This window comes from Brachypodium distachyon, chromosome 5 (genome assembly GCF_000005505.3).
Source record: "Brachypodium distachyon strain Bd21 chromosome 5, Brachypodium_distachyon_v3.0, whole genome shotgun sequence".
In the NCBI taxonomy this organism is placed as follows: Eukaryota; Viridiplantae; Streptophyta; class Magnoliopsida; order Poales; family Poaceae; genus Brachypodium; species Brachypodium distachyon.
Genome location: NC_016135.3, coordinates 28601557 through 28624129, shown reverse-complemented (window position 1 = coordinate 28624129; position 22573 = coordinate 28601557). Strand labels below are relative to the sequence as shown.

Genomic DNA, 22573 nt, shown 5'->3' with positions numbered 1-22573 from the left:
AGGTGGCCGTGCGTTGCTGCGGAATATCAAGTAGTGTATATGATGTTGTCGATCATATCAACGAGTGTTAGTTCTTTATTTGTTGTACGAATTCTCCATAGAAATACCAACTTTATGATATTATACAAATGTTTTCACTATTGATCTACTAAGAAAATGAGACAATAACAATAGCAAATTTGCACACGTTAATTTCAACAAGAATCAAATTAATAATGAAAGATACAACGAAGAACATTCACTAAGAAAGCCAAATGGCCATATCGACTATAGCTCTGGCATCGAAACGTGTATACTGTCCTTTTGGAGATGAGGCATCATCCATTTTAAACTAAGAGTACATCTGGACTACAACCACACATGTTGAGAAAACAATGCCTTCGATGAAGATAGACCAGCAAGCTTTCTTTCGGAAGCAGAAGCAGGAGCCAGCACGAAAATTATTGTGCTGCGGAGGTCATACAGATGCTCACCAACCATGGATGCCTCTAGCCTTTAGGACACATGAATTAGTTATCCTACAAGATTAAAAGATGCAAGCAAGAAATATATTCCAAAAAAAGAAGAAGCTAACAACAGAAATACATTAGACCGTGGAAAGATTTAGCACTAAATAGAAATCGCACATAAATGGGTAGCAAAGCTATAAAAGAGAGTAAGCTAAACAATCTGTGGAATTGCATGTGCTGATTTTAATATAGATATACTGATTTATTAGGTAGATATACCCTTTTTTCAAGTCAAAACCAAAGCTAAATTGTAATCAGGGGCCAAAACTATAACCAAAATGACATTAACGGAACAAGATTGTAAGACATGACTATAACCTTTTTGAGATAAATTGTAAAACATTTGATGACCCTCTTTCACAGCACATCTTTGAATATGGTACTGAACAACCCTCTAGAGGAGAAGTGGATCAACAAACATGTCAACTTCACACGGCTCGTTATGCTATTCTGGTCGAATAGACACAGATGAATACAAACTTCAGCACCAAAAAAGAAAATGAAATAAAAGAATGTTTAATGACTAAAAATATTTCACACTGAATAGGAAAGCCGGCCTTTACCCATAACAGTGTTGAAAATTGATTATTAAGAAGTTTGGAGATGTTCTGTGTCATCATATGTATTGATCCTACGCCCCCGAAATTCAATTATTGGTAGACCAATATAAATGCACTTCTAAAGTGAAAAACAAAACAAGTGGACACTTTCAGATAACAAAAACTTGAATAAAATAAAGAATTAAATTAGTTCAACATTCTAAACCAAGTAATGGTACTATGGCTGGGATATTTTCTCTTACAAATAGTAAGGAAACATGGACAATCTAGAACATGTTATTTTAAGTAGAAGGTGCTTCCCTCAGGGTTTTTTTCCACGTAATTACAAGATAGAGGACGTCATACTGCAATTTTGCTAGTTTAAGTGACAGAGAGAGGTGATCATTTAAGAAAGATGGGTACAGAGAGGGGTACCTCACCATTAGTTTAAGACTGCTCGAATGCACGTCTGTGCATGCCACGACTGTACCAGAAAAGAGGCTAGAGTAGCACATTAGCATCATCCAGTAGTATGTATGAACAATACATACATCAACCTGACACTGATGACTGAACAAATGACTCAAATCTTAGTGGATCTAAAGAGTAGACACTATTTGAATGTCAAAAAGCACAAAAGGTTGAAGCACCTTGAAATCAGAGCAATTCTATTCCAAAGTTGATTCACCAGTTATTTTTTCTTTCCACGTTTACAAATAGCTTCCTAGCATTTCTAAAGAATATATTCCACACTCACATTCATCCTATTCAGTTTCTTCTGTAAGGCAAGTTACAATTTCTTCAACATATAACCTCGATGATAATGCTGAAACAACATATAACATTTAGAAGTAGGAGAAAAGACCTTGTCAAGGTGAATACGGCCAGCAAGACAATGTGTTGCTTCTATTGTTTGCTTCTGATACCTGAAGCAAGACAATTTTTTTCTGAGGCTAGTAGAGTAACATAGAAATTTATAAGTAGTCACTTATTATTCGGTTTTGGCTTCTAACTATACACACAAAGCAGAATTAGACTGACTGAAGTTCAATAATATGATAGTTTAAAGCATTCAGTAAACCAAGAGATTGCTACTCTTGTCCAGGTTTTCTAATCACGTGGAATCAATACTGAAATGCATAATGTAGGATTAAAGTCAACCAAATGCCTTGATTTACTGTCTGTACCAAATGGAAGGACCTTGAAAAATTATTTTTCTTGTAGGCATTAACACAAGCACATGTTGAGCACAAATGTTACTATTGTTCCATACCTCAAAGAAACTGAAGGGCGTGGAGGGCTTCCGATGAATGTGCGCCATGCCGGACGACGTCGAGGTGGGCCGCATCCCCATCAGGTTCGAGTGGCGGCGTTGGAGATTCCGGTGGATGTCAAGTTGGCGGAGCAGCACCGTCACGGCGAGCAGCTGCGCCATGGAGACGCCGCGGAGATAGTGGTGCTGCCGACCACTTGGATCCCGATGCCGCTGCCATCTCCTTATTCCACCGGCACCGACCAGATCTCGTCGTCCTTCGCAGCGTCTCCGCCCGCCTGTAGCCGGCCATATCCCACCACCACACGCGGCATCCTAGAGACCAATCTAAGGAGACACGCAGCGGATCGCCGGATACGGTCCTCTCGATCCGGCCCTCTCGGCGGTAGCTGTCGAACTAGTGGCACCCGGGGTACCACCGCTGCACGACGCATGGGCCCCGTCCTCGAGTTCCCGGGAAGGTTTTTCATCCCGGACAGCGTCTACGAGCAGCCCGGCAAGCTACCAGCCCGGAAGGGCTAGCGGAGCTTCGGGGAATATTCCCGCCTGGGCACCTCCCAGGAAGCCGCTTCCCGGGGGGAGGGTCCTGGGTGCGTTGGGCCCAGGCGCTTCCCAGGGAGCGACTTGCCGGGACAGGGAGTTCCCGGGCGCCTGCCCCCGCCTCAAGCGTGGGGTCCAGTAGGCAGATCAACAGCGCCACGCGGGCACGTGGCGGGCGTGGGATGCGCGGCCCCACCGGGGCAAGGAGTAAGGCGCACGGCTCATTAAATGAGCCGACCGACGGGGCGTTACCCGTCCGATCAAGTGAACAGTGGCTGTCCAATCCTACTCTAGGGTTTTAGACCCCTAGCGGCGGAGGTGGCATCCATGCGCGCCACCAGCTCACCGAGGGGGAGTTGTATGCCTCCCCGCTTGACACTTGTAGGCCATGCACCGTGGCACCTGTGGCATCCCCTTGAGTATAAAAGGAGGACCCCCGCCAACGGTCAAAGGGGTTGGGTTCAGTTGGACTCTCAGTTGGCTCCAGTAGGCAGTAGGGTTCGGTCGAGTTCGATCAGCCCACAGTTAGCCTCTAGCATTAGCAGAGAATAGTAAGGAGCATCTAGCCAAAGGGAGAGGGTACCCGGGAACTTACCCGGCAACCTGTAAACACTTGATTCTAAACCAATACCAGCTCAGACAAGCAGGACGTATGATTTTACACCTCCGGGTGGCCCGAACCTAGGTAAAAACGTGCGTGTATCTGTTCTTTGATTAGCGCGCACTTTTAGTACATCATTTCGTCGGGCCTGCAGGGCCTCATCGGCCGAGCCGGCGATCGCCGGGGCGAACCCCGACGCCTCTACCGAACCTAAAAGGGGGCCGTGACCGCACGCCCCCGGCGTCGGAGCACCGTGCAACGATAGTAGGGTTTAGAGATTGGGACGTGCGTTCGGGAAGGAGAGAGGAACAGGGTCGTTGCCGGTTCTGCGTACGTGCGCGGTGGCATACGGGGCAGCAACGACCTGAATTGACGGCAGCGCTAGCGGAAGTCTAGGTTTCGGTGTGGCCGACGCGAGTCGGGAATGACGGCCAACAGGATCTCGATTCAGCGAGAGGAGGCCAGAGAGGAAACGGGGAAGAGGGATGGCGATGGCAGGGGGAACCGTTGCCGGGGTGGTGAGGGCGGCGGAGGAGAGCGGGGGCGGCGCGACAGCGGACGAGAGGGGGCTGCGGACACGATGGCAGGTCGCGCGTGCTGGAGTAATTTGCGGGGTTGATTGATCTGTTTTTTTGGTAAGCGCAGGAACGGAAAGGGAATCGATTTTGCCTGCAGAGGACGTACGAGCCTACGAGACTACCACAGACGTAACTGAAAATTAAAGAATAGTAAAGATTATGGATCGGAACGATGCGTCAAAAATTAATCAATGCCAAATGACTTGACGCGTGGGGCTACCCACAGGCTAGGATGCCTTAGGCAAGGCATTTTGGCTACGCAGTGGGTCATAGTCCTCCATTCCAACCCATAAATCCGTCTTCCGCACACCGCCTATCTCCATTTTATAAGTCTTTAGGATTCCGACACTAGAGCATCATTAAAAAGAATAAAACCTCATGTTACACTTTTTTAGGATGCTGATTTATATCTAATTTTTGATTTAGTTCACTCCACCATGGCGATGAAGATGATCCCTGATCTTCGAATGATGCGCGAGTAGTCTCCATCAAGGCCACGGTTCGTGGAAGTAGCTATGCACAAACCTCCTCCTCTCTATATATATTGCATGCATGAGCTGTCAGACATGATTGCAAGTCATTGTTTTTGTAAGACCATGTGAGTTGCTAAATATGATTATGATCAAAATATTTTTATGATACCACTTTTATTTACATGTTGGATTTTTGAGTTATATCTCGGCACATGAAAGATATATATCTACTACTTATAAATGCGCCAACTTGTTCTTTCTAACGCCCATCCCACTAAACGTACACAGACAACTAATGCCTACAGAACTGTCCTTATTGTGAATAATATTTCACTTATGAACAAAGAGGTAAACGCACCTGTCTATGCTCGGGAAGAAACGGATGAAAGAAATATCTAGGAGAAATGTCACATTTGACTTGCTTGGGAATTCCTTTGCCCCATCTATTTATGGTCGTCTCTCGATAAAGAAAGCAATTGTACTACCGATGGTTGGTGGTGTTGAGAAGAATTTGAAAAATGGAACTCACATGAGAGGGTTAGCATTTATATATCAAATCACTACTGCTGCTATATGACATGTTTTTTATGCTCACTAGTAAGTGTAGTGTTGAGAAGAATTTGAAAAATGGAACTCACATGAGAGGGTTAGCATTTATATATCAAATCACTACTGCTGCTATATGACATGTTTTTTATGCTCACTAGTAAGTGTACATGCGGCACGCACGTTCTAAAATCTCATATTCATTTTGGTAAATTACTTTTATTACTCCCTCGGTCCAATATTTAAGTGACTCGAATTCATTCAAACGTGGATGTATCTATCCCTAAGAAACGTATAGATACGTGTAATAGAAAGTCACTTAATATGGGACGGAGGAAGTGCTATTTTCTTCACTCAGGCATTTAATATATAGTTGTTATGGTCTGACGATGCAAGCACACGCGTTCATGAAAATTGAATTAGATAAAATCCCATATGGGTTGGTCAGAACTTGAACAGCTCAAGCAAACATGAAGCTTAAATTCTTGTCTCGTTTTATTTAATACCCTCGGTAACTCAGCATTACAGGCAACCCCATTCAGAAAACGAAATTAGGAATCCAAAAATTGTCTCAATACAGTAATGGCTTGCTCTAATGTATCATGATGGAATGTGATTATGTGAACACTGTATAGAGTGCCACAAGTATCACCAAAAATGATATGTCACAAATATTCCATTCATGCTACTTTCAGAGGGAAAAAAAATTCACGTATTGAGACCGGAGGATAAACTCCAGCATGTTAGCATTAAGGACATTCAGGTAATAATAAGGTTTCTCTATATAACTACTACCGGCCCAGAACATACGGCCCAGTCGGAGCAACATTATCCGGCCTATCCTACGGCTTTCAACTGATTGGACCAGCCAAAGGCCCAGTCGGAGCGACCTAATCCCTTCGTTCGGTCGTTCCTCGTCCTGAAGTCAAGGCCGAGCGTTGCCTTTCCCCATCGCCCCGATTCCTTTTGTCCCAAGCCGCGTTTCCCCATCACCGAGGGCTTCCCTCCTTCACCGTCTCCTCGAGCTCGCCGGCGCCCTTCGATTTGGCGCGTGCCTGTCAGCCCGTGGAAGAGGTCTCCAGTCTGGACGAAGAAGAAGACGGCGAGGTGACCGCGTGTCCCCAACACCATGGATCTGGCCGGCACATCCGGACCCGAACCCGGCGGGTGCCATCCATAGACGCAGCTCCTCCCTCGTCTTTGCTCCCAGAAAGCAACCAGCCCGATTTTTCATTATCGGCGAACTTCTTGATTCTCCGGAAACGGCGGCTGGACACGCGAGCAATTCTTGTAGAAGGCGGACAACCGAGCTGTTTACACCTACCACCTCGCCCCCACCAAGCCAATAACCTCATCGACTGCGTCCTGGTAACTCCCGGTGATCAAGAACTTCTGCTCCCGCCTCTTCTCCCTTGCCTCCCCATTTTTTGCGCAATACTGGGCCTCCTCGTATGCTCACGAAGATCAAGGGAAACAGATTATTCCTCGCGTGATTCTTTGATTTCGCTTCTTCTGATATTTCATTTGATACCGTTTCTTGGGGGTGTCTTTCCCACCGCGCCACCGCGCCCACCAGCGCATATGCATGCTCCAGTTCAATCCTCCGCGGATTCAAGAACGGAGCGGCGATTGAGACGAGTGCCCCTTCTCCCCTCTCCATTAATTTGATGCCCGCGATTTCTTGGATCTTTGTATGTCTTCTAGAATATCAACCCTCAGGTTGGATTGTTAAAATGGACGGGATATGCGGGGGCTGAATTCGGGAACTGAATCATATAAGATCTGACACGGAAAACAGTCCCAAGGGATTCATGAGTGAGCATTTTGGAGATTTCTTGATTGGATTTTAGGTAAAGCAGTCTTGTTGTCCGGCCTGATTTTTTATCTGTGCTTCTTGGTGTGATGCAGTTGCTGATTCTTGGATTGCTGTTTACTAAGCTGCACATGTATTACTGTGAAAACTGATTGCTATCGGTGAAGTTGTGCATGCATCTCGACACAAAATTTAGTCTGTTTGCATAGCTGTGCCATTACGTTCGTTCTTTAAAATATGCAGCCCGTGCCTACATATCCGTTTGTGTGTCAGTGTATATTTTCTAAACCCTTTCGTTTCCTTTCGTTGCTTAGTTTCTTCGGTAGTCATGCTTCTGGCTTAGGCTGGAAATTGTCGATTTTGTGTTGATGTCAACATGTAGAGGTTTGCTGCTCCCCTCAGTATGCTTTGATGCTCTTATTCTTTTTGTGATTGTTTCAAGAACCATCGCACTCATTTGCTGGGATTTATCTGCTGGGAAGGATGCTGGGCGTACATGACCTCGAGGCGTGCGCATGGCTTCCAAACAGGTTGTCTCATATATTGGAGACAAGGATTTTGCTGAGCTTTAGGTGTTTCATCCAATATATGAGAACTGGAACTTTTGTTGGATCTTCTACCTAATGCCGCTGAATTTCTCCTTTTTAATGCTCTAATCATATTCACCCCTGGAGACCTACATATTGGGGACCTAACTTCCTTGCTGCAATGCATAGCTGAAGGAGAAGTACCATCCTAAATTAAGAAAGAAAGAAATTATCCACAACAATATATATGTTTGGTCAGGAACCTAACAGATTGCAAGCAAATGAACAAGCATAACGTGTTAATGACACAATAATCAATAACAAGATGCCTATCCTAAGAAATAACAAGATGCCACGAGGGGGGAAATCACCTTGTTCTTCTTTTGCTGCAACTTTTTCTCCTTCTCCTTCTTATCTTCCAACTTTCTCCTCTTCTCCTGCTGTTTCTTCCTCCTCTTCTCTTCCAGATTCTTTGCTTTCTCTTCTTTCCTCAATCTGCACCATGGCTACTTAAGTTGAAAAACACCAAACTAAAAATTGAATTGGAGGAGAAAGAAGCGTAACCTTTTTTTGGATATTTGGGGGAGCTGAACACATCCCTCACCCTCAGGTGTGGTCTGGACCGTCTGGTGTTCGTCGGTGGGAGCAACCTGCTGCTCCACATTCATCGTCTCCTCCTCGACGGCATCCATGGATGGCAGCGGCAGCTCCACGAGGCGGCGCCCTTCGGACGGGATTGGACGGAGGGAGTTTGCGGCCGAAGGAGGGCAAGGCTGCGGCTGCTCACTTTCTTGGAGCAACGGTGGCTCCATGATGCGGATGGACGAGGAGGCGGCGAAAGAGAAGGGAGGACGCGACGGCTCCATGAAACGGGTGGAGAGGGAGGAGGCGGACGAAGGAGGGAGGAGGCGGCCGGAGAGGGAGGAGAAGGCGGGGCAGCAGGAGGAGGAGGCGGCGGCCACCGCCAGGAAGGAGCAGCCTCGAAGTCAGGCGTCGGTCAGGGTTTCCTGCTGCTACTGGATTTTGGCTATTGGACAAAGCGGCCCTTGCGGGCTAAGCAGGCTTGCCCACCTTGTCCAGAAATTCCAACGACTGGGCCGCACAAGCCCAATAAGTCCTTTTGTTTGCGGGCGACGTTTGCGGCTGGCTGCCGGCCGCTTCGATCGGCAACCTGACTGCTAAGTAGCGTTGGGTAGTCTCCCCTCAAAGGCTCACGGTCCCCGTGTCTCCCCTCAAAGGCTCAACCCTAGTTCCCCAAATCCTTTGTCGATTCGCCGGCAACTTCTTACCCGGCTCATCCCGTTCCCTTCGTGCCTCCCTCCGCAGCTAAGCCGCACTCCCTCGTTCGGCGCGCGGAATCGGTGCGCACCCTACCTCCTTCGGCGCGCGGAAACTTGTACGATGCAATTTTTGCGTACTTTTCCGTAGATTCTCACCGAGTAGTTCGAACTGTGCTTCCGATCAATCTCGGGTCCAAATTGTGTCCCCCGCTCTTTCTTCTTCATCATCTTCTGTCGCAGATCTAATAGGAGTCGTTTTATTTCGTCCCTATTGTGAAATGGCTGCCGAAATTTTTGTCCACTTCCAGATTTGTTATACAACACCCGGTGTTTGGATAAACTGAAGCCTAGGTCAATCCCCATCAATGCATACCTTTTAACAGTTTTATGAAAGAATGTGGGAAAATAATTAAAGTAACGATCTACTGTAGTTTCTGTGTCGTGGGATTACCATCACCTTAGTTGCACTACTAAGCGTTTAGATGTTCTTTCTGATTCACAGGACAAAGAAGACAATGATTGATTGCACGGGAGGGTTGAGTAGGGACGAGAGAGCTATAGCTAGAAGGAACAAAAGGGAGTCATTGATTTCCAGTGGAAGTGATGGCAGAAGAAAAGTTAGTGCTAAGCTTCAGAAAACAATAGATAAGATGATGAAGGGTGAGTCACTGATTTCAACTTTATTCTTCCTTTTCTTGTGCATTTAGCTCAAAAATAATACTCACAGTTGCAGTGTATTATGTTGTTTGACTAGTGGCAAAGGATTGTTTAGCGAATGAGGCTGCTGAGGCTGCTTGGGCAGCACGACTTTTCAGCTTGGAGCATCCCGATCGAGTGGTTTCAAGCACTCCTTTCCAAGAGAAAGAGTTCGGCGATACAGGCTCTCCTGATAAAGCACTTCAAGTAAGCGGGGTCACCAAGGACATAACTCCAGATTTGTCTGCTATTGTCGTCTCTCTTGCTTTGTTTGATGGTGATTCTACTGCTTTTATGTTTATGCATCTCCAAATTTGTATGTACTCGTTGTTATTGATTTGACTCGTGATCTTGTGCAGGAGATAAGATGTTATTTGCAATCTCAGGCGTAGCTGTACCACCTGTGACAACTAAACTAAGGCTATCAAGATTTGTAACTTCAGCACGTTTGGTTGTGGAATATAATAAGAACAGAAATTTAGATGATAAATTGAGGGTTGGTACTGCTAATCATTATAATTCCATTTTGATTTGTTTATTCAAGCTAATTGTGATCATTCTGTGCTGATGTAATGCTTTTATCACTGCAGATTGATGTGTGCCTTCCTGATAATACACATATGGATGGATTCCTGGGACTCTATGATAAAGATATTGCTATTGTCACTTCCTGTGGGACCCGAAAATCAATCTGTCGTGTAGATTTGGACCTTCAGACACCTCTGCCTTCTGATGGTAAGATAATCGCAGCTGCTCGGGCCTTTGAATCAGGCCGTTTGATGGTAACGTCTGGACATTTGACTGGAGGCGGTCTTGCATGCTGGACACAAATCACAGAGGTACACTATTGACTGCTTCTTACTTTTTTGGCATGATGGGCGACTTGAAACAAATAGCTGAATTATGATATTGGTGGAGTTTTCTTTTGCCATTTTACCCTTGTAATCCCTACCACTTAACTTCGTTCTAGGCTGCACTTGGAGGGCCACTTGTCGATCATGAAGGGAAGTTTCTCGGGGTCAACCTTAATATTGATACTGCTGGAAGTTCCTTGTTCCTACCACTGACAGCCCTTCGTGAACGCTTGGTGCATTTTCAGATACTCACGTATGTCTTCTACTTTATGAGCTACATCTTTTTGTATATTTGTTTGAAACCCCCTTTCATGTTCACTATCCCTTGTAAGGTAAGCCACTTTTGGATACTAACATGATTGAGGCTGTAAGAGTTTTCACACAGTAAACTGTCAACTGATAGCAAAGTGGTTCTTGCTACCTTTACCTGGTGGATACTCGCATCATTCGTACCATGTTGCTGATTTAGTCCTCTTGCTTCATATTTAGGGTAGTATATTTGTCTAAACAATGAAGAGTTACTTTTTTTTGTCTGGCTAAAATATTACTTCATGGTGATGAAGAAAGACTGTTTTGCTGTTGGGCTACAGCGGAGTTTATTTATCATAACAAATATATCGTGTTCTATTGCAGCCCTAAAACTATGGACTTCCGTGGATATTCCTTGCCTGCAGGTGTATCAAGCATAATCCCTTCAGGTGTGGATGTTACCTCTTGATTACTGCTCCCATAATATTTTGCGGATGCCTGAATGGTATAAATACATATCCTCTGAGAACTAATATTGATCACCTTATTGCATCAGGATTCTGGAAAAAGGTTAAGCAACTAGAATGGCTTGGCTATCCCAAGCCACCACCACTTGTGCTTGAATGTAAGTCGTTGCCGTAAGTCTTGCTGACCTCTCCTTTTTACAGATTTGTATAACTAATTCCTGTACTTATTTCTTTAACCAGTCAATGGGAAAGTGCTCAATAGTTTTGAGGAGGAGTTTGGTCAATTACTTGCTTGGAAAGAGTATCCTTTCGACGTTACAGACTATAGTTCTAGGGAGTATGTTTGGCCGCTACTTCCAAGAGACGTTGTTACAAAAATATCCCGAAGTGTTGTCAGACTTGTTTCGTCCAAGGGTATTTTTTGTAGTTGTATGCTCATTTTTTTTCCTGCACAAGTATTTGATCTTGACCAACTAATGACTGATGTTGTAATGTGTAGGAAGTGTGAGGTCTTTTGCATGCACAGGCTTGCTTATAAAGTGGCCTGGAACTGAAGGCATGCACCCTGTCATTCTCACCTCGGCCAGTTTGGTTAGAAGTCGTGATGACCACTTCAATATTGATAACAACCTAAAGGTTGATCCTGCTAACTTTTTCCTTTTCTTTTGAAGTTAGATGATGGTTAGTTGAGCTGACTATTGTTATTGCAGATTGAGGTGTTTCTTCCACCAAAACAAGTTGCCAAGGGGACATTGGTATTTTATCATTTAATTAGTAATATCGCTATCATCAGTCTTGAGAAAGGTTTCCATTGCATTCGTCCATTTGATATCTGCTGTAAAGAAGATGATTTATCCAAACCAGTAGTGGCTATAGGGCGTCAAATAAGTGAAGGATTTCTAATGGCCACAGAAGGTGAAGTCATTAGCAACAGATTTGACACAGAATACTTGCTCGGATGTCGTTCTCGAGTACTTTCGTCCACTTGTAGAATCAAGAAGGTACACTAAAAAAAATCGCATGCCGTTATTACATAGTAGCTGATATTAATAGCTTGGGTCAGAATACATTTGCGTTCTCTCTTCAATCGATCTATTAATACATCTAGCTAGCTCTATTAACCGGGAAATCTATATTTTCTGTACTAGGCTGGGATTGGAGGCCCCCTTATTAATTTTGACGGGGCTTTCGTTGGCATGAACCACTATAATGAACGTAAAGAAACTCTTTTCGTGCCAAGGCGTGAGATTGTTAAAATTCTGAAAAAAGAGCTTAATTGGAGAAAAAGAAGGTAATTTTTCTATGAGTTGTTCCTATTTGTGTAGGCTTATACTTGTCTCTACGAACTTGCACTGAAAAAATTATTTTCGTGACAGACTGTCCATGAACACTCTGCATGGTGTTGGATGTGGGATATATCGTAGTGCAAGGTATTCTATCTATACATCGACCCCCCCTCTTTGTGGTAGCATATACTCTTTCTTTTCCTGAATATAAGATGTTTCCTAAAAGTCAAACTTCTTAAAGTCTGACCAAGTTTATAGAAAAATCTACCAAAATCTATAACTCTAAGATAGTTTCATTAAATCCATCTTGATATATATCATCGTAGTATAGGTGTAGTACATTTTAGTATGAACTTGGTCAAACTTTAGAACGAACCTAGAACATGATATATTTAGGAATGGAGGTAGTATTTTTTTTCCTGGTCGAACTTACATCTGAGATGACAGGTGGTCTGTGCCCGAGCCATACTATGGCCATGGTCTACTTGATGTGGACAAGCATGCTCTGCTGCACCAGCATATTGGAAGACAACTCCAATAGACGTCATGCTGATGGTCGTCCTCGTTCTGCTATTTATTGTCTATGTCGTCCTCGTTCTGGTTATTTTCAAATGGACCTGCACCTGTAATGTCCTATATTGTCCTATGTTGGCCTCGTTTGCTCATGTCTAATACATTCATGTTGGACGGGTGTTACGCCTTAAGAATTATGTTCTCGGTAACTCATTATACAACTTCAAAATTTACATGGAAGCTACTTGGTGTGTATGTGAACTCTGGGAATTTCAATGGCAACCATGTGGCCAGTTTGATTATTAATTACTCCTTCCGTCCAATATTAGTTGTCGAAATATTACATGTATCAAGACGTATTTTAGTATACGGATATGTCCATATTTTAACAAATCTGAGACATTTAATATTTGATGAACAGAGGGATGTAGGTGATTCCTCTGTGAGAAGCGTAATTGCCTCGGAGAAGATCCGAGGACTGCTAATTTTGCCGAAAGTTTTGTCAATCAAAATGTAGATAATTCCAAAGCAAAAGAAAATACAACATCACAGAAGAATTTGTTCTATTTTACATGAGGACGCATCAAGTGAATATCTCCATTTAGTGAAAATTTAAAATTTGAAATCCTAACTTTAGATCGTAAATACGTAGATCAGATGGAAAGGGATATTCACAAAATGCATTTAAGTTCTATCGGTTCTCAGAGAAATAATTTAAGTGATGGGCACATGGACTACTTACATGCTCAGGCTTTCGTCGCAACTGCTGCTCAAATAGAGAAATGCAGATTCTGCACTCTTTGGTAATATACTTGAGAGACGTGTAAAACTTACGGCTCCTTGGTATCTCTCCTATTAAAGTGCGTTTCTCTCCCAATCGTTTTGTTATCAATGACAACATAAGTTGTGAACTAATTGTGTGTTTCTGAATCTAAGGTTTATTCATAGGTGACACAAGGCGATTTGTTGTCTCTCGAAATGCAAAGGATTGTAGTGGGTGTTATCGGGTTTTTCGATTTGTTTGAGTCGTAGGTCATACATACTATTAAGAGGAAATACACAAATTAAGAAATGGATGGAACCAATATCACGTACACAAACCATATTTTGCACCCACTAAAGCCTTCCTATTGTGTGTGTGTGGAGTTCACCCTCAAATCGATAAAGTTACATTTTCAGGATGTTGTTGGGCGGTTGTACCGGACTTTAGACCGGTTGTACGGCTAGCGATACCAAGTACTGGGGGCTCCTTTGCAGAGTCAAAAAGCTCACTGTTTTTTATGCCTTCGGAGCGGTACGCCGATTGTTCCGGAACACCGCTAATATCGGGGTTACCCCCGGTAGTTCCTCACCTTGATTTCTTTTGTGTAACAGTTCGATTTTGAGGGTCCTATTTAAGGACTTGTTCATCCCCAAGGAGCTGAACTCGACCCCAACTCTCTCCCCACCCTTTCCAAGAGCTTAAATCTCCGAGATCTCCATCCATAAAGCATCTCCTTGTTGGTTCTTTGGGTGTTCGGGCACCCTAGACGCAAGTGGTCGCCTTGAAGCTCATTCTCCTTGTAGTTGAGTTCAAGGATTGGATGGGGACCTTCTAATTGAGTTGTGCATGCATGCCCCTATCAAGTTTGTAAAGGTCCGGTGTTCACCTTCAAAGAAGCCTTTAGTAAAGCTGCAGGAGAAGAATAAGGTGAGCCTTTGTGGTGTTGTGAGAGTAGAATATTGTGAGCCTTTGTGGCGCCTCTACCTTTATGGTAAAGCACCTCTTCAAACTGAGACGAACTTGGGGGATAAATCTCGACTTCACGTGTCGTATCTTTTCCCTTTTTACATTCCACAAGTTTAAATTGCTCATCTTAGATTGTGCGTTTGTGCTTCGGCTATTTCATCATACGAGGGTTGCATTCACCTTAGAATATTTAGTGAACCCTTGTGTTGATAACTTGATATGTGTATCCCCGCAAAAAAAAAAAACTTGATATGTGTATCCCTTAATTTGAAAAGATTTTTTTTTAAAATTCAGAAACAAAATCAAAATTTTAATAGGATTTCATTTGGTCGAATTTGACTTTTGGATTAAAAAAATCATGTTTGTCCGTCACATGAATTTGTAGAGTGAGAGATAATTCCAAAGAAATGATGGATTCTAGAGTTGGGTTAGCTATAGTCTGATTCTATGTAATTTCAGAATGAATTCACGTACCCAATTCTGCGCTAACCAAAGAATAGTTTCTAACATTCAAAATGAATATATGTTGCTCTATGTTCTAAAATACAGTAAAAATTCAAATATTAAAATATAGGCTGTATGGATTATATACTACATATATTGAGATTTTTGACAATTTTTTAGGTGCGGTGGACGCCGGACCGTGCCATACCGAGGCGTCTGCCTGCGCCACTGTCTATACTTACAGCGAGATCTATGGCGGTGGTGAACAACAGATATGTGTGGAAGTTGATTCCTTTGAAGATTAAATTTTTGTCTGGCTGGTGAATAGGAATAGTATCCTGACTAAACACAATCTGATTAGGAGGGGAGGGACGGGAGATATTCATTGTCACTTTTCTGGTCAACCTGAAAAGGTTGATCATTTGTTGTTCACCTGTGTCATGACCAAATTTGTATGGCAGGTGGTGTTGTGTGCCTTTCAGTTGTCCCTTGATAATGTTGAAGATTTCCTAGATACCTGGAAGAATAGTTTTCCTGCGTTTCAACAAAAACCGGTGATCTGTGGTGGAGGTGCTGTGTTGTGGATAATTTGGAAGTCCAGAAACGCCTTCTGTTTCAGGCAGCATTATCCCCATGATCCAGCGAGCGAGCTTAATTTTTCTGCAGAAAGAACGCGGCAGAAGAAAACTTGAAGTTGGAAGTGGAAGGCTCAAGATGGTGATCCAAGTAAGCCTTTTCCAGTCGACATGGCTGGGTGCCGAGGAGCAGGAGGATTATTGCAAATTGATTCCAGTGTTGCTGCTGGTTCATATGCTGTGGAACATATTTTTTTGTGCTCCAGTTAGAGCTAGCACTGTATTCCTGTGATAGGATAGTTTGCTACAGCTTGGCACGGGTACCAGCAGGGGGTTTAGGGTTTAGGGTGCAGTTTCGGACTGGTATAGAAAAATCACCGTTTTGCCGTTTTCGTGGGTTATAGCGCACGTTTTTTGGGTGCCGTGCCGATTTTCCAAGTTCGTGTCCCCCGATACACAGTTTCATGCAGTTTCAGGTTGGTGGAGAAAAAACACCGTTTTGGCCGTTTTCCCCCGGTACACGGTTTCGTGCAGTTTCGGGCCGGTGCCGAAAAAACACCGTTTTGGCCGTGTTTTTTGGGTTCCGGGCCGATTTTCCACTCTCGTGACCCCGGTACAGGGTTTCGTGCAGTTTCATGCCGGTGCGGAAAAATCAACGTTTGGCCTTTTTCGTGGGCAATATGTCCCGAGCCGATTTTCCAAGGTCACCGTTTGGTGGAGAAAAATCACCGTTTTGGCCGTTTTCCTGGGCCCACGTTTTTTGGGCCCCGAGCCGATTTTCTGCTCTCGTGACCCCCGGTACACGGTTTCGTGCAGTTTCGGACCGGTGCGAAAAAATTACCGTTTTGGCCGTTTTCGTGGGCAATATGTCCTGAGCCGATTTTGCAAGGTCGTGTCCCCAGGTACACGGTTTCATGCAGTTTCGGGACGGTGCTGAAAAATCACCGTTTTGGCCGTTATCGTGGGCTATGGCCCACGTTTTTTTGGATCCCGGGCCGATTTTCCACTCTCGTGACCCCCGGTACATAGTTTCGTGCAGTTCCCGGCCGGTGCGGAAAAATCAACGTTTTGGCCGTTTCGTGTGCTATTGCCCACTGTTTTTGGGTCCTGGGCCGATTTTCCACTCTCGTGACTCCCGGTACACGGTTTCGTGCAGTTTTAGGCCGACGCGGAAAAATCACCGTTTTGGCCGTTTTTGTGGGCAATATGTCCCGAGACGATTTTCCAAGGTCCTGTCCCCCGGTACACGGTTTTGTGCAGTCTCGGGCCCATGCAAAAAAATCACCGTTTTGGCCGTTTTCGTGGGCCCACGTTTTTTGGGTCCCAAGCCGATTTTCCGCTCTCGTGACCCCCGGTACACGGTTTCGTGCAGTTTCGGGCCGGTGCCGAATAATCACCGTTTTGGCCGTTTTCGTGGGCTATAGCCCACGTTTTTTGGGTCCCGGGCGGATTTTCCGAGCTCGTGTCCACCGATACACGGTTTCATCCAGTTTCGGGCCGGTGCAGAAAAATCACGTTTTGGCCGTTTTGGTGCCCGGGCGGATTTTCCGCTCTCGTGACCCCCGGTACTCGGTTTTGTGCAGTTTTGGGCCGGTGCAGAAAAATCACCATTTTGGCTGTTTTCGTGGGCTATAGCCCACGTTTTCGGGGTCCCTTGCCGATTGTCCAAGGTCGTGTCCCCCGGTACATGATTTCGTGCACTTTCGGGCCTGTGCAGAAAAGCACCCTTTTGGCCGTTTTCGTGGGGTATTGCCTACGCTTTTCGGCACCCGGGCCGATTCACCGCTCTCGTGTCCCCTGGTACACGGTTTCGTCCAGTTTCGGGCCGGTGCAGAAAAATCACCGTTTTGGCCGTTTTCGTGTGCTATTGCCCAACGTTTTTTTGGTCCCCAGCCGATTTTACAAGGTCGTGTCTCCCGGTACACGGTTTCGTGTAGTTTCGGGCTGGTGCGGAAAAATCACCGTTTTGGCCGTCCTCGTGCACTATTGCCCACATATTTTGGGTCCCGGGCCGATTTTGCAAGGTCCTGTCCCCCCGGTACACGGTTTCGTGAAGTTTCGGGCCCCTGCAATTAAATCACCGTTTTGGCCGTTTTCGTGGCCTATAACCCACGTATTTTGGGTCCCGGCCGATTTTGCAAGGTCGTGTCCCCCCGGTACACGGTTTTGTGCAGTTTCGGGCCGATGCCGAAAAATCTCCGTTTTGGCCGTTTTCGTGGGATATGGCCCACGTTTTTTGGGTTCCGGGCCGATTTTCCACTCTCGTGACCCTCGGTACACGGTTTCGTGCAGTTTCAAGCCGGTGCGGAAAAATCACCGTTTTGGCCGTTTTCGTGGGCAATATGTCCCGAGCCGATTTTCCATGGTCCTGTCCCCCGGTACACGGTTTCGTGCAGTTTCGGGCCCATGCAAAAAAATCACCGTTTTTGCCGTTTTCGTGGGCCCACGTTTTTTGGGTCCCGCGCTGATTTTCCGCTCTCGTGACCCGCGGCGCACGGTTTCGTGCAGCTTCGGGCCGATGCAGAAAAATCACCGTTTTGGCCGTTTTCGTGGGCTATAGCCCACGTTTTTTGGGTCCCGGGCCGATTTTTCGAGCTCGTGTAAACCGATACACTGTTTCATCCAGTTTCGGGCCGGTGCAGAAAAATCACCGTTTTGGCCGTTTTGGTTGGCCATAGCCCATGGTTTTTGGGTCCCGAGACGATTTTCCAAGGTCCTGTCCCCCGGTACACGGTTTCGTGCAGTCTCGGGCCCATGCAAAAAAATCACCGTTTTGGCCGTTTTCGTGGGCCCACGTTTTTTGGGTCCCAAGCCGATTTTCCGCTCTCGTGACCCCCGGTACACGGTTTCGTGCAGTTTCGGGCCGGTGCCGAATAATCACCGTTTTGGCCGTTTTCGTGGGCTATAGCCCACGTTTTTTGGGTCCAGGGCCGATTTTCCGAGCTCGTGTCCACCGATACACGGTTTCATCCAGTTTCAGGCCGGTGCAGAAAAATCACCGTTTTGGCCGTTTTGGTGGGCCATAGGTCATGTTTTTTTATTCCCGGGCGGATTTTCCGCTCTCGTGACCCTCGGTGCTCAGTTTCGTGCAGTTTCGGGCCGATGCCGAAAAATCACCGTTTTGGCCGTTTTCGTGGGATATGGCCCACGTTTTTTGGGTTCCGGGCCGATTTTCCACTCTCGTGACCCTCGGTAAACGGTTTCGTGCAGTTTCAAGCCGGTGCGGAAAAATCACCGTTTTGGCAGTTTTCGTGGGCAATATGTCCCGAGCCGATTTTCCATGGTCCTGTCCCCCGGTACACGGTTTCGTGCAGTGTCGGGCCCATGCAAAAAAATCACCGTTTTTGCCGTTTTCGTGGGCCCACGTTTTTTGGGTCCCGCGCTGATTTTCTGCTCTCGTGACCCGTGGCGCACGGTTTCGTACAGCTTCGGGCCGATGCAGAAAAATCACCGTTTTGGCCGTTTTCGTGGGCTATATAGCCCACGTTTTTGGGGTCCCGGGCCGATTTTTCGAGCTCGTGTAAACCGATACACTGTTTCATCCAGTTTCGGGCCGGTGCAGAAAAATCACCGTTTTGGCCGTTTTCGTGGGCAATATGTCCCGAGACGATTTTCCAAGGTACTGTCCCCCGGTACACGGTTTCGTGTAGTCTCGGGCCCATGCAAAAATATCACCGTTTTGGCCGTTTTCGTGGGCACACGTTTTTTGGGTCCCGAGCCGATTTTCCGCTCTCGTGACCCCTGGTACACGGTTTCGTGCAGTTTCGGGCCGGTGCCGAATAATCACCGTTTTGGCCGTTTTCGTGGGCTATAGCCCACATTTTTTGGGTCCCGGGCCGATTTTCCGAGCTCGTGTCCACCGATACACGGTTTCATCCAGTTTCGGGCCGGTGCAGAAAAATCACCGTTTGGCCGTTTTGGTGCCCGGGCGGATTTTCCGCTCTCGTGACCCCCGATACTCGATGTCGTGCAGTTTTGGGCCCCTGCAATTAAATCACCGTTTTGGCTGTTTTCGTGGGCTATGGCCCCCGTTTTCGGGGTCCCTTGCCGATTGTCCAAGGTCGTGTCCCCCGGTACATGATTTCGTGCACTTTCGGGCCTGTGCAGAAAAGCACCCTTTTGGCCGTTTTCGTGGGGTATGGCCTACGTTTTTCGGCACCCGGGCCGATTCACCGCTCTCGTGACCCCCGGTACACGGTTTCGTCCAGTTTCGTGCCGGTGCAGAAAAATCACCGTTTTGGCCGTTTTCGTGTGCTATCGCCCAACGTTTTTTGGGTCCCGAGCCGATTTTACAAGGTCCTGTCTTCCGGTACACGGTTTTGTGCAGTTTCGGGCTGGTGCGGAAAAATCACTGTTTTGGCCGTCCTCGTGCACTATTGCCCACATATTTTGGGTCCCGGGCCGATTTTCCAAGGTCCTGTCCCCCGGTACACGGTTTCGTGAAGTTTCGGGCCCTTGCAATTAAATCACCGTTTTGGGCGTTTTCGTGGCCTATAGCCCACGTTTTTTGGGTCTCGGCCGATTTTGCAAGGTCGTGTCCCCCCGGTACACGGTTTCGTGCAGTTTCGGGCCGATGCCGAAAAATCAACGTTTTGGCCGTTTTCGTGGGATATGGCCCACGTTTTTTGGGTTCCGGGCCGATTTTCCACTCTCGTGACCCTCGGTACACGGTTCCGTGCAGTTTCCAGCCGGTGCGGAAAAATCCCCGTTTTGGCCGTTTTCGTGGGCAATATGTCCCGAGCCGATTTTCCATGGTCCTGTCCCCCGGTACACGGTTTCGTGCATTTTCGGGCCCATGCAAAAAAATCATCGTTTTTGCCTTTTTCGTGGGCCGGCGTTTTTTGGGTCCCGCGCTGATTTTCCGCTCTCGTGACCCCCGGCGCACGGTTTCGTGCTGCTTCGGGCCGATGCAGAAAAATCACCGTTTTGGCCGTTTTCGTGGGCTATAGCCCACGTTTTTTGGGTCCCGTGCCGATTTTTCGAGCTCGTGTAAACCGATACACTGTTTCATCCAGTTTCGGGCCGGTGCAGAAAAATCACCGTTTTGGCCGTTTTGGTGGGCCATAGCCCATGGTTTTTGGGTCCCGGGCGGATTTTCTGCTCTCGTGACCCCCGGTACACGGTTGCGTGCAGTTTCGGGCCGGTGCAGAAAAATCACCGTTTTGGTGTTTTCGTGGGCTATGGACCACGTTCTTTGGGTCCCGGGCAGATTATCCAAGGTCGTCTCCCCCGGTGCATGCTTTCGTGCACTTTCAGGCCTGTGCAAAAAAATCACCGTTTTGGCCGTTTTCGAGGGCTATTGCCTACGTTTTTCGGCACCCGGGCCGATTTTCCAAGGTCGTCTCCCCCGGTACATGCTTTCGTGCACTGTCCAGCCTGTGCAGAAAAATCACCGTTTTGGCTGTTTTCGTGGGCTATTGCCTACGTTTTTCGGCACCCGGGCCGATTTTCCGCTCTCGTGACCCGGTACACGGTTTCGTGTAGTTTCGGGCGGTGCGAAAAATCAACGTTTTGGCCGTTTTCGTGGGCAATATGTCCCGAGCCGATTTTGCAAGGTCGTGTCCCCGGGTACACGGTTTCGTGCAGTTTCGGGACGGTGCCGAAAAATCACCGTTTTGGCCGTTTTCGTGGGATATGGCCCACGTTTTTTGGGTTCCGGGCCGATTTTCTACTCTCGTGACCCTCGGTACACGGTTTCGTGCAGTTTCAAGCCGGTGCGGAAAAATCACCGTTTTGGCCGTTTTCGTGGGCAATATGTCCTGAGCCGATTTTCCATGGTCCTGTCCCCCGGTACACGGTTTCGTGCAGTTTCGGGCCCATGCAAAAAAATCACCGTTTTTGCCGTTTTCGTGGGCCCACGTTTTTTGGGTCCCGCGCTGATTTTCCTGCTCTCGTGACCTCGGTACACGGTTTCGTGCAGCTTCGGGCCGATGCAGAAAAATCACCGTTTTGGCCGTTTTCGTGGGCTATAGCACACGTTTTTGGGGTCCCGGGCCGATTTTTCGAGCTCGTGTAAACCGATACACTGTTTCATCCAGTTTCGGGCCGGTGCAGAAAAATCACCGTTTTGGCCGTTTTCGTGGGCCCACGTTTTTTGGGTCCCAAGCCGATTTTCCGCTCTCGTGACCCCCGGTATACGGTTTCGTGCAGTTTCTGGCCGGTGCCGAATAATCACCGTTTTGGCCGTTTTCGTGGGCTATAGCCCACGTTTTTTGGGTCCAGGGCCGATTTTTCGAGCTCGTGTAAACCGATACACTGTTTCATCTAGTTTCGGGCCGGTGCAGAAAAATCACCGTTTTGGCCGTTTTGGTTGGCCATAGCCCATGGTTTTTGGGTCTCGAGACGATTTTCCAAGGTCCTGTCCCCCGGTACACGGTTTCGTGCAGTGTCGGGCCCATGCCAAAAAATCACCGTTTTGGCCGTTTTCGTGGGCCCACGTTTTTTGGGTCCCAAGCCGATTTTCCGCTCTCGTGACCCCCGGTACACGGTTTCGTGAAGTTTCGGGCCGGTGCCGAATAATCACCGTTTTGGCCGTTTTCGTGGGCTATAGCCCACGTTTTTTGGGTCCAGGGCCGATTTTCCGAGCTCGTGTCCACCGATACACGGTTTCATCCAGTTTCAGGCCGGTGCAGAAAAATCACCGTTTTGGCCGTTTTGGTGGGCCATAGGTCATGTTTTTTTATTCCCGGGCGGATTTTCCGCTCTCGTGACCCTCGGTGCTCGGTTTCGTGCAGTTTCTGGCCGGTGCAGAAAAATCACCGTTTTGGCCGTCTTCGTGCACTATTTGCCCACATATTTTGGGTCCCGGGCCGATTTTCCAAGGTCGTGTCCCCCCGGTACACGGTTTCGTGAAGTTTCGGGCCCCTGCAATTAAATCACCGTTTTGGGCGTTTTCGTGGCCTATAGCCCACGTTTTTTGGGTCCCGGCCGATTTTGCAAGGTCGTGTCCCGTGGTACCCTGTTTCGTACAGGTTCGGGCCGATGCTGAAAAATCACCGTTTTGGCCGTTTTCGTGGGATATGGCCCACGTTTTTTGGGTTCCGGGCCGATTTTCCACTCTCGTGACCCTCGGTACACGGTT

At 46.9% G+C, this 22573-nt stretch overlaps 2 protein-coding genes across 8 annotated transcripts; one reads left to right on the top strand and one right to left on the bottom strand.

Annotated features, from left to right (window-relative positions):
- Positions 1 to 120: 120 nt before the first annotated feature.
- LOC100824153 (GRB10-interacting GYF protein 2) lies at positions 121 to 8406 on the bottom strand. 4 transcript variants are annotated; one of them, XR_002961414.1, is made up of 3 exons: positions 7771 to 8406; positions 1489 to 1974; positions 121 to 493 (listed from the first exon to the last, which is right to left on the bottom strand). XR_002961414.1 is itself a non-coding variant. In XM_003580862.4 (3 exons), the coding sequence occupies exons 1-3, from the start codon at positions 8263 to 8265 to the stop codon at positions 7326 to 7328; spliced, it is 708 nt and encodes a 235-aa protein (XP_003580910.1). In that variant the 5' UTR covers positions 8266 to 8406; the 3' UTR covers positions 4359 to 7325. The 4 variants fall into 4 exon arrangements, 1 of the variants encoding a protein (XP_003580910.1); XM_003580862.4 differs by lacking the exons at positions 121 to 493; positions 1489 to 1974 and adding an exon at positions 4359 to 7607 and having other exon boundaries at positions 7771 to 7894; positions 7964 to 8406; XR_002961412.1 differs by having other exon boundaries at positions 121 to 1974.
- On the top strand, positions 5996 to 13053 carry LOC100823846. 4 transcript variants are annotated; one of them, XM_024456440.1, is made up of 15 exons: positions 6288 to 6427; positions 7315 to 7402; positions 9182 to 9339; positions 9434 to 9652; positions 9735 to 9871; positions 9966 to 10214; positions 10346 to 10482; positions 10863 to 10927; positions 11035 to 11103; positions 11186 to 11359; positions 11445 to 11581; positions 11656 to 11946; positions 12094 to 12236; positions 12322 to 12375; positions 12679 to 13050. In XM_024456440.1, exons 2-15 carry the CDS (start codon positions 7356 to 7358, stop codon positions 12770 to 12772), a joined length of 1974 nt encoding a protein of 657 aa, XP_024312208.1. In that variant the 5' UTR covers positions 6288 to 6427; positions 7315 to 7355; the 3' UTR covers positions 12773 to 13050. The 4 variants fall into 4 exon arrangements, with proteins under 4 accessions (XP_010240682.1, XP_024312208.1, XP_014751416.1 ...); XM_010242380.3 differs by lacking the exon at positions 7315 to 7402 and having other exon boundaries at positions 5996 to 6427; positions 12679 to 13053; XM_014895930.2 differs by lacking the exons at positions 6288 to 6427; positions 7315 to 7402 and adding an exon at positions 8554 to 8760 and having other exon boundaries at positions 12679 to 13053.
- The last annotated feature ends 9520 nt before the right edge of the window (positions 13054 to 22573 follow it).